This window comes from Epinephelus fuscoguttatus, linkage group LG10 (assembly GCF_011397635.1).
Source record: "Epinephelus fuscoguttatus linkage group LG10, E.fuscoguttatus.final_Chr_v1".
NCBI classification, from domain to species: Eukaryota; Metazoa; Chordata; class Actinopteri; order Perciformes; family Serranidae; genus Epinephelus; species Epinephelus fuscoguttatus.
Window position 1 is genome coordinate 2,767,573 of NC_064761.1, and position 12,266 is coordinate 2,779,838.

Here is a 12,266-nt window from a genome sequence, read left to right on the forward strand (position 1 = left end):
GCAAAAACCAACTAACGCAACTAACTTAAAGCAAAAAGTCATAAAAAAGCTTAGATGCAACTGTATACCTTTGCCTCATTTGGTATTCACATACCTATGAATATGCAAACAAACCCAAACCTCAGCTATTCGCCTGCAGCTCAAGCATTCCTGTTCACCTTCACTCTGCTCATCAAACACACAAATGTCTGCTTGTAAACAGTAAGAGATAACATGGGCCTTTGGCTAGACTACGTTATCAAACTAATGTGTTGCTAATGTGAGATAAACCTGTTTCCAGATTGTAAGCTCTGACAAGTGAAAGTAAAGGTGAAACTTAGTTTGCTAAGTACTGATAGGTAGCCTGTTTTCTTCTTTGATATCCCTCGTTTCACTATAGTGTTATTGTTAATAATATGGAGAGCCCCAGCCCACAAGTTGATGGGATTGGTTCATTAGGTTTGTGCTACAAAGCCCCGTTCTTGAGACTGTTATTGGCACACTGCAGTTCCAAGGTGAAAATGCTCAACTATGCTGACTTCTTCTTTTGCTCATGATATGTCTTAGTGTGTTCCATGGATATGTGCTGTAAAAATCACTATATGGATGAATTAACAAGGTTAAAATCTTGGTTTTCATTGGATGAAGTCTTTAACTGGACAATCAGTTTGGAATTTAGTCATTTAACTCTCATGCATTGTATACATTCTGAACTGATTTCAACTAAATAACGTGGTCAGGAAGTATATAGTGTAAGCTTTTATCATTTCAAAACAGTAACAAAAAAATAGCAAGTTAAATGTTATGATAGCGTAGTTAATGCAAGGGAAAATGGATGATGAGCATCAAAAAGATACCAAAAGAGGTTCCAACAGGTTTTTGTCAAACATATCAAATACCATAATAATAATAATAATAATAATAATAATAATAATACAGACAAATACTACTACCACTACTATTACTACTAATAATAATACTAGTAACAATAATAATAACAATAACAATAATAATAGTAAATCAAAAGGCAAAGTAAAATTACAGATAAAACAGGGTAATAATAATTGATAATTATATAGGATAAGGCATATGGAATGAGACATTCTACAAGTGAAAGTAATGAGTGATCTTTTCCATGCAATACAATTCCTGTAGTTTTTGTAACCAGAGTGCATGAGTAGGCTGGTCTGGATCCAGCCAGCAAATAGTGATGCATTGGATAGCTGCTGTAAATAGAATCCGAAGAAGGTAGGTATGCGCCCGTTCTTCAGTACTGTCTGGTATTACTATGAGTAGTGCTACTATGGGGTCCATGGGCAAGTCAGTACGAAAAACATCATCAGTGATTCATACAATGAATTTCCATCTGAACTTCCCTATGTGCTTGATCTGGTGACCACGTGGGCCCTTGAACAGATCTTATTCCAGCTATCTGTGGGAATTGGTTCCAGTAATTGTAGCTCACTTCCCATTTGGATTTAATAAAGTGGAAGTCAGTCTTATCCATTGTAAAAATTGCAATGGGGGGATATATTGTAGTTTCTTGAGTGTTTCTGATGATGGACCATGGAGGAGACTATTGCAGTAGTCCAGTCTAGAAGTGATGAATGCATAAATGAGAGTCTCTGCAGCTGACAAGGAGAGGGATGGATGGAGGCGGGAAAAGTTTCTGAGATGGAAGAGGGCTGTTTTAGTGATGTGTTTGACATGTTGGTCAAAGGAGAGAGTTTGATCGAAGATGACACCAAGGTTACGGACATGGGGGGAGATGAGCACAGTGGAGCCATTCAAGGAGAGGGAGAAGTCATGGGTGGAATTGATCAGAGATTTGGGACCGATGATGATGATGATTGATGACAATAGACAAATACTGTGCTGCATTTGGTGCAGCAGATTTGCTCCATCAGTTTACAAACATCAGAATAGTGTAACATGTCATCTTCCCACCCAGACACTTGAGTGGAAGCTACCTCATCTATGCCGCAGGGAGCAGGCAAAAGAATGTATTGCATCTTTATCTTACTTAGAACTGTATCAATCACACATTAGTCACTGTCACAGCCTTGACTCTGCACTCATATGATCCAGTATGTATCAGAGTGGTGATGAAGGAGCTTTCAGTCAGTGTATTTCAATCTGTATTTTCTTTAATCTTGAATAATTGTGTTGTTTGTGAACCATGTGTTTATTTTGGGTTTTAGCTGAGGGTTATTCACATCAAACTGGTACATTCTGGCTTACAACCTCAGGGTTTTTTCCTTAATGTCTTCATTTGATTGTTCACTTATTCATTGCGTGTGAATATACAGAAACAAAAAACTTTTAACTTTGTAACTGGTCTGAAGTTACATGGAAAGGAGCACAACAGGTTAGTCACCAGTGACTGGTGAAAAGAAAAAGCATAAATATAGAGTGAGAAATGTTGCTGTGATGTCGGGGTGTGTGAATGATGGTGGGTATGTCCATGGTGGGACAACAGTCGTCCAACTTATTAGACTGAATATGTCATATTGTCACGATGGTCAACGTCAGGTCTCATCAAAACAACCGACTTCAAATCTAAGAGTATTAAAGGAAAGTTTTGAAGCAGCTGACAGACTGCCGCAAAAAAAAAAAAAAAAAAAACCTGCATATTTGATTCTTTATTTGTAGTATTTAAGTAGACTGCACATGTGAACTTGATGTGACGCAATGTGTTCAAAACAGGAGATGCAGTTTTTTTGCTGCAGAATTTCCTTGCGTTTTTGCTGTTTTGCCAACGCGATACGGCAAGGCATAATATATCAGTTAGCCCCACTGTTTGGCAAACAAATGAGGCTTAGTGCAATGAATATGTCACCTTGTTTTTTGCTCTGATTGGCCATTGTACTATCCAACTGCATGCGACAGCATTTGAAATGCCTCAGTTAGTGCTGCCCCTTGGGTAGGAGGTGTATCGGTAAGGGCCAGACTCAAAATCTTCCTGAGATTTCATCTCACTTCCTGTTTTTTTTTTTTTTTTTTTTTTGGTCTCTCACGCTGTTCCAATAATCAGCATATCGCAACATTTAAAATTGCAATAATATTGTATCATGATAATATCACACTGTGGATCCTCTGGTGATTCCCACCCCATAGGAAATAGTGACCTATATCACAGTATGGATCCACATGGTTATACAAATACAACACAGTATGCGATCAGTAGTCAACAGATATAATTTTGGAAACAAACCACTACTGACACTTGTCCTAATCCAAAACTAATTTGGACACTGCACATGGTTTGTTTTGTGTGGGAACTTTTTCCATACATGTGTAATCTGTATGGTTATGAATTTGGGGTGCTTGCAAGGTACAAGCTATGGTAGAGGTGAATGTTGAAATAAACCCAAAGGTGGGTTAATGTGCATTCCAGCTTGTAAAATATAACTGTGGTAGTCAAACAACTTTTCACAGGTAGAATTATTATACTCTACGTACAAAATATATCTTCTTTCAAAGATTATTGTTTTTTCCTTTATTCCCCTTTATTCCTTTATTTTATTATACAGATCTACTGTAGCAGCAGAACTGGAGCGGGACTGTGCACATACTACACGTGCTACTGCAAAATGCTATGACTGTGTTGAATGGTGCTATAACAGTCTGACTGTCTGTGTGTTGATGTCACAGGGTAACCTGAGTGAACTGGGGAAACTACTGATGCAGGGGTCCTTTAATGTGTGGACTGATCACAAGAAAGGCCACAGCAAGGTACAACCCCACACTCCAGTAGATAGCGTCACTGTCCTGACATCAGGTCTCTTACATATAAGCATTAGGATGCCATGCTTGCCATTTTACCACTTGTCAAAAGAATACCATTACAGATCTGCACTGATATTTTGCAGGTTTTAGCTCCTTAACTACAAATCATGTAAACTTTATACTTTTACATTACGACACGAGGGTTTGTGAGAAAGACAGTGTTAGTTTGGAGAAACACAATAGCAAACGATACCACAATTGTGGAACAAATCATCTATTGTGACCTCAGCTGTTTAACACACTTTATTTGACAATGATCCACTAATACATGTTATGGTTGCGGTCTGGAGTGAATAATGGACAGGCAAACAGATAAAATGGGTGATAACCTGATTTCAGGTGAAGGACCTGGCCAGGTTTAAGCCCATGCAAAGGCACCTGTTCCTGTATGACAAGATGATGCTGTTTTGTAAGAAACGTGAGGAGACCACAGATGGACACGAGAAGACCCCATCCTACAGCTTCAAACACTCACTCAAGGTCAGACACAGACAGTGTTGTGTGTTTTTTTTTGTTTCCAGGTCCCTTTTATTTAAACTAAGTAACAGCAGGCAAAAAAAGAGTTCTCAAATGTGTGAATGTGACACACTTTATGGCCCCACTTACGTATCTTGTCTAGTGTCTATTCATTCTATTTCCATGGAGACAAACATTTCAAAGCGCAAACAGTGTATGAAATAGTTAATGTTGTAATAGAAGATGATTTGACAAATGGTCTTTGGACGACTGTTGTTTAACAAGATGAGTAAACCTGCTGGTGATCAAGGGATAACAGCAGGCCACAGAAAGATTATTAAACTTACTGTAGAGATAACTCTGGCAATGATGTAAGACAGGGTTTTAGTAGATTCTATATTAACCAGCAATCAAAACATTAAATTCATGGAGACATTGTAAAAGGTTTTAGGTTTTTCATGCTACTGCACAGGTACAGCTGTGGCCAAAGGCATTATGTTTGTGGTTTGTCCACCTGTCCTTATGTCCATGTACACACGTCCAGACGTGCGTTCCTACCATTCTCGTAAAGCGATATCTCAAGAATGCTTTAAGGGAATTTCTTCAGATTTTGCACAAACGTCCACTTGGACTTAATAATCAACTGAATAGAATTTGGTGGTCAAACGTCAAAGATTACTGTGACCTCACAAAACCTGTTTTTGGCCGTAACTCAAAAATGAATTTGCTTAGTGTGACAAAATTTCATGACAAAAGTGTTTAATAGGATAAAATGATGCCATTTTATATCCACAACTTCACTGTGACATCATAATATTCTGCAAAAACACTTTTCTACTTTTATACTGAATTGGTGACACTAGTCTTGAAACTTTACTGATTGTATAGCTCTTCTGTGCTGACAGGAGGGGATGTGTGTGAAGCATCCATTATTTCACAGACATGAATGTAAACTGTAAGTGTAACTTGACTGGTTGGCAGAAGCATACAATCAAAACAAGGTCATATTTCTAGTTTGTTGTAGTATTATATGTAAATTCATATGTTACATGGTATCATCTTGATAGATCAGATTTTGAAGTTTTTAAAACTTTAAAGCTGCATGAATTAATTCTCACCCACTAGGGGGCAGTAAAATCTCACATCAGCCTTTATTTATTATTGACCTATAAAGTTGATATGGCTAACATGTTTGCAAACAATTGCCTATTTACACGTGAAGCCATGACAGAGCAATGTTACCCACCCACTGGATTCACAAACACAGCTCCAAATGGCTGATAATGTTGTCCTGTGTCTGAAAACTACTATAAATCTTAGCTTCGACAGCTTCATAAGGTAGTGTGTTGGGTATTAGCTTGTTTCATTGCCTCCAAGTGGCCACACCCAGAAAAGCTTTAGTTGGAAAAAAAAAGCCACATTACCAGTATTTACAAAAGTAAAGGATGATTCTCAGAGCAGTTCAACACAACACCACATTTACGAACTATTTTAAATGTACAAGCTGTTTCTCGTGGCACGTAAACAAATGCTGTTCTTTAGCAGCGGTGGATTGCTGACATTTCTCCATAGAAATGTGCTGGACCTGGAGCTGTCATTGATAAATATGCTGTACAGCTCCTCAGGTTCCCTTCCAAACAAGTCTGCAGAAAGAAAGTAGCAAAGGAAGTCAAGTATGAAAGAAATTCAATCACTTCTCTTTTTTGTTCAGCATAACAGCTCAGTATATCATGCTTGTGTTTCTGTCTGTGTTGTAATAAACAGTGGTGGGGTTGTATTCACGCCTGCTGAGGACCTCCTGCTGAGAATTACATCCTGTGACCCCAAATAGAGCATAAATAGTAATAAAATGATCCAGGAATGAAACTACTGAATGATTGGCAGAGCTCCTTTCGCGCATTTACCTGCCATTAGAATTGGCTGATTCTGTTAAAGTATCTTGTGACCAAATGAAACATTTTCTATCTTAGGATGTGTTCAGGTCATTCATAGCTGTCACTAGCGGTGCATTCACCTGCCAACCCTTTTGACCACAAGAAGAGCCATAACAGCCCAAAATCTGTATATTTGCATATGTAATCTGTTAAGGATTTACACTTACAAGTAAAAGCTTATTCTGCACATTTGCTTGAATATTGTCACAAAAGTCATAGATAATAAAGCTGAATTAGCAAGAAAGAAAAGTGGGAACCTCCTTCAATGCCCCAGACCTCAGCTCTAGGTTCACTTAGTGTCAGTTAATTTGTATATTATTTATCCATTTTCATCCGCTTATCCGGGTCGGTTCGTGGTGGCAGCAGGCTGAGCACTGTGCAGTGCTCCAGACGTCCCTCTCCTAAGAAACGCTTTCCAGCTCCTCCTGGGTTATCCCAAGGTGTTCTCAGGCCAGATGAGGTATACAGTCCCTCCCTAGCATGTTCTAGGTCTGCCCCGGGGCCTCCAACCAGTTGCACGTGCTGGGAAAACCTCTAACTGGAGGCACTCAGGAAGCATCCACATTACATACATTATTTAATTACTTGTAAATTTGTTTAAGGTCTTGTACAAGTACAACATCAAGTAAGATGGGCCCTGCATTTTTACCTTATCTTGTGGCCCTATCTTGTAGAGGAGAGCCTCATCAAAATGTACATTTGGTGTAATTTTTTATTTTTATTTTTGTCCGCAAATATCTCAGGAGGACCAAAGCAAACAATGTGTTAATCCTTCATTCAATACTCAGTGACTTCCTTAACCTGTTTGTGACACTCAGACAGGCTACAATAAAGTAAAAAATAAACAGATAAATAAATAAAAGGAAAACATACAAAAAATTTGTGAGAACAGCCTGAAGAGGTTTATCTGATCATGTCAAGTTTACCCTCAGTGTTCAGGTCATTTTGGCTTGAGTTATTTTTTAAACTAGTTATTACTGATGACACAGATTTGCAGCATCTCACAGTGTTTCTTTCCTTCTCTCTTTCCAGATGAGTGCTGTGGGGATAACAGAGAATGTCAAAGGTGACATCAAGAAGTTTGAGGTGTGGTACAATGGCAGAGAGGAGGTTTACATCATCCAGGTATGTTGATGGAGTTTCACAAAAAACAGCAAATATTAGATAAACATTAAAGAAAGGACACAGATTTGTGTATCAGAACTTTGTTTTTAATATTTTGCCACCCCATAAATCATGACACGACCCCTTAGACTGATCTAGTGACCCCTTTGGAGGGCTCCCAACCCCGAACAGATTTGAAGTAGTCACTCTGCTTAACTAAGACCTGTTGTCCTCATTCATGGACACCTTTATGTAGCCTACCATCTAGTGGTAGTAAGACAACAATTTGCTAATCTGTGTAAAAAAAAAAAAAAAAAGAGTTGGCAGACATCTCTGCCGAGTCAGTCTACAGCTGATCCTGATGCAAAAGTGGACAAGGTGCAAAATCTGATCACATTTTATGGTTAAAACTTGTTTATTTATGCTTAATATACTGTAGTTTGATAGTGCATGCAAAATTTTACTAATTTAAGCAGTAGTAACAAGCTAAGACACTGTTGACAAAACAAGGACTTTCTTGGCACATGGAGCAGTGAAAATTCATACAGAGTTACAAAATAAATCCCAAGGCTTAGATATAATGCATTATTTGCAAATTTGCTTTGCCCAGCCATGTTCAGGCAGTGAAATGAACAGTTTTGAACAGTTTAAGACTTGAACAGTGACCCCTAACCCATAGAGTTATAAAACATTAAACAAACGTATTATTTGTAATACTGTTTTATACATTATTACACACTTAACTATTAACAACAAATGTCCCCATTTGACAATGTCATTTTTTTCAAAAACTGCTAAGGGGCTCTGTCCACCAAAGTGTTTTTTTTTCTGAGGCCAGCATATTATCTTGTAATGTTTTGCAATGGGAGCACCGCCAATCTACAGCTGAGCTGAGCACTGCCATGCTCATCACTGTTACTTTGGCTGTTTAATCACAGTGAAGGAGGGACAAATACCATGAAGACAGACCATCACGTTACACGCACAAGAGCTGAGCAACAACAACAACAATGGAAAAGAAATCTGTTAACATACTATATACCCTTACAGACCAGTGGAGCCGCCCTCTCTCCCTGCATGCTTCCGCCTTCCCCTCAATGAAAGCAAGTACCCTACCTTGTGACGACATGTTTACTACTGTCCATATTCCATATCACAGCGACCAGATGCAACCAATGCGTCTCATCTTAAAAAATACTGCGCCTCCAAAACACTTTTCACATTTCCTGGGGAGCACCTCACTTTTTCAGCTGGGGAAAAACACTTTGGTGGACACAGGGCCTTGCAGGTTGCAAAACATGAGGTGCACTGCCCTGTCTTGTTTTTTTTTAATTGAATGCCACAAGTGCTGCACCTTTTTATTGTTGCCAGGATACCAACCCATCACCTTCTTACCTTAACCTTCCCATAAAATCAGTCTATTCGATTTGGCTAGCTAACCTACCTATTTATTTCACAGTAATAAGTAGCTGGTTTCTAAAATGGACAGGCAGAGGGTACTTGCTGTAGCTCTACTTGAGAGTGAGAGGCTGTCAGTAAATAGTTTGTTGGGCACAGAGAAACAGTGATCTGTGTGGGTACATGAGACCCTAAAAAAGAGTGTGGATTACTGGGAGTACTACCTGCTGGTCCAGGAGCTTAGCCTTGGTGATGGCCATTTCCAGGCATGTTTTAGGATGACTCAGGGAACGTTTAACAACCTGCTGTCTATCATTGGGCCATATAGCTCTGGGTATCCAGCAATCCAGTTTCTCATCCAGTGTTTACCAACTGTAAACTTGTTGTTGTGGCCACCACTGAAGACCTGCAGTTTAGAGTTCTCTACCATAAATACCAGGCTCCAAGAGTGCAGAATCACGAGGAACATAGCAACACAAAAACAGTGAGCTAAAAGCTTCCTTCTCATTAAAAACAATTACAAAACACTTTCTGTGAGATCAGGGCCTTACTGCTCTAAGAAAATGTTCAGTTATAGTTATCAGGTCCTTTTCATCCCAAATAGCTAGGAGAAATTAAACAAGCATTCCAAACCAAAGCTGGAGTCTCAGGACGTTGAAAATCTATTACATTAATTAATAGCAATACATCAGTCAGAGGGGACATTTAACTGCAGAAAGAGTACCTTTACTGTTGATAGTTAAAGTCTACTTTGCTGATAATGATCCTATCCTTTTACTTAGGAGTTTGTCAGAAAGCTGAACCTATATGGAAGAGCTGGAAAATTGCATGTCCTATGCTGTATTGCTGTGTAGTTAAATTTGTAATATAATACTCCAGTCATGTCAGAAAGAAAACATTTATTGTACATATGCAAATAAAGCAGAAAAAATATATATTAATTTTAACATCTGCTGATGTAAATTAATACAGATATTTTTATATTTTTGATGTTATTCATAAAAAAAATTCATAAAACCGAAAAAATACTTACACTCTAAAATTATTCAAAATATCATATAGACACCTCTGGGGAGGCATTCAGGGATCTTTTCCACAGTCCTCCTCTTGGGGGCAGTGTTGTACTACACAGCTCCCCCACTGAACAGTTTCTATCTCAAAAAAACAGCATTAGTGTTAAGAGGCTCTTGTTGTATATGTTGGTTGTTGATGTTGTGTGTGTGTGTGTGCATACATTCTTCCCCAGGCTCCCTCCATGGATGTGAAAAATATGTGGGTGTCAGAGATTCGTAAAGTTCTTACAGGCCAGCTAGAGGCATGCAGAGGTACACACACACACACACACACACACACACACACACACACACACACACACACACACACACACACACACACTTATGCACTGCTCTTCTATCTCTTCCTTGTGCATTTTTACCCTGTTAGTAACTTACTTCAACTCTAAATCAAAGCTGAAGAACAGAGACATGTCTATATTATATTGGTCCATCCATCCAATAGCTTGTGTTAGACCAGCATACATGTAGTGTGTGATACTTGCATGGTGTGTACACAGAATTTTTCTAATATTTCTAATCACACAATCAACTAGTTGCTGTTGCTGCTATTGTATTGCATTGTCACAGTTACCCAGACATTTCCCACACTATACAGAACAGGCCAAAAGTTTGGACACACCTTCTCATTCAATGCATTTTCTTTATTTTCATGACTATTTACATTGTAGATTCTCACTGAAGGCATCAAAACTATGAATGAACACATGTGGAGTTATGTACTTAACAAAAAAAGGTGAAATAACTGAAAACATGTTTTATATTCTAGTTTCTTCAAAATAGCCACCCTTTGCTCTGATTACTGCTTTGCACACTCTTGGCATTCTCTCCATGAGCTTCAAGAGGTAGTCACCTGAAATGGTTTCCACTTCACAGGTGTGCCTTATCAGGGTTAATTAGTGGAATTTCTTGCTTTATCAATGGGGTTGGGACCATCAGTTGTGTTGTGCAGAAGTCAGGTTAATACACAGCCGACAGCCCTATTGGACAACTGTTAAAATTCATATTATGGCAAGAACCAATCAGCTAACTAAAGAAAAACGAGTGGCCATCATTACTTTAAGAAATGAAGGTCAGTCAGTCCGAAAATTGCAAAACTTTAAATGTGTCCCCAAGTGGAGTCGCAAAACTATCAAGCGCTACAACGAAACTGGCACACATGAGGACCGACCCAGGAAAGGAAGACCAAGAGTCACCTCTGCTTCTGAGGATAAGTTCATCCGAGTCACCAGCAGTAACAGCAGCTCAGATCAGAGACCAGATGAATGCCACACAGAGTTCTAGCAGCAGACCCATCTCTAGAACAACTGTTAAGAGGAGACTGCGCGAATCAGGCCTTCATGGTCAAATAGCTGCTAGGAAACCACTGCTAAGGAGAGGCAACAAGCAGAAGAGATTTGTTTGGGCCAAGAAACACAAGGAATGGACATTAGACCAGTGGAAATCTGTGCTTTGGTCTGATGAGTCCAAATTTGAGATCTTTGGTTCCAACCGTGTCTTTGTGAGACGAGAAAAGGTGAACGGATGGATTCCACATGCCTGGTTCCCACTGTGAAGCATGGAGGAGGAGGTGTGATGGTGTGGGGGTGTTTTGCTGGTGACACTGTTGGGGATTTATTCAAAATTGAAGGCACACTGAACCAGCATGGCTACCACAGCATCCTGCAGCGACATGCCATCCCATCCGGTTTATGCTTAGTTGGACGATCATTTATTTTTAAACTGGACATGGACCCAAACACACCTCCAGGCTGTGTAAGGGCTATTTGACCAAGAAGGAGAGTGATGGAGTGCTGCGGCAGATGACCTGGCCTCCACAGTCACCGGACCTGAACCCAATCGAGATGGTTTGGGGTGAGCTGGACCGCAGAGTGAAGGCAAAGGGGCCAACAAGTGCTAAACACCTCTGGGAACTCCTTCAAGACTGTTGGAAACCATTTCAGGTGACTACCTCTTGAAGCTCATGGAGAGAATGCCAAGAGTGTGCAAAGCAGTAATCAGAGCAAAGGGTGGCTATTTTGAAGAAACTAGAATATAAAACATGTTTTCAGTTATTTCACATTTTTTTGTTAAGTACATAACTCCACGTGTTCATTCATAGTTTTGATGCCTTCAGTGAGAATCTACAATGTAAATAGTCATGAAAATAAAGAAAATGCATTGATTGAGAAGGTGTGTCCAAACTTTTGGCCTGTACTGTACATCTTTTCTAAACATTCTGAAAATGCTTTTGAAACTTTTAAAAATCTTATTCATATACCATTTGATTTTCTCTTCAAATTTTCCCCATGCTGTGGCTCCATCATTATTTCCTGCTGCAACAACTCAGTTTCCTTTGGTTATCATGAAAATGTTCTTGTCAACAGCAGTATCTATCAGCACATCTTGGAGTTATCCTTCGCTGCAATCTGGTGATAGGCTGTCATTCTCTTGTAGCGACTGCCAAGTCAGGGAAATGTCCTCCTTCTAATGAACCGCAGACTGAGGAAAATGTAATTGCAACATGCAAACATAATCATGATTATGTTGCTAA

General features: G+C 39.2%; 1 protein-coding gene across 2 annotated transcripts in view; it reads left to right on the forward strand.

Annotated features, from left to right (window-relative positions):
- Positions 1-12,266, forward strand: part of mcf2l2 (MCF.2 cell line derived transforming sequence-like 2) — a 259,329-nt gene that overhangs the window by 181,973 nt on the left and 65,090 nt on the right. For both annotated transcript variants that reach the window (XM_049588011.1, XM_049588012.1), the window contains exons 22-25: positions 3,634-3,714; positions 4,108-4,248; positions 7,191-7,283; positions 9,907-9,985. In XM_049588011.1, coding sequence (XP_049443968.1) covers positions 3,634-3,714; positions 4,108-4,248; positions 7,191-7,283; positions 9,907-9,985 — 394 coding nt within the window. The remainder of the gene's footprint in view (positions 1-3,633; positions 3,715-4,107; positions 4,249-7,190; positions 7,284-9,906; positions 9,986-12,266) is intronic.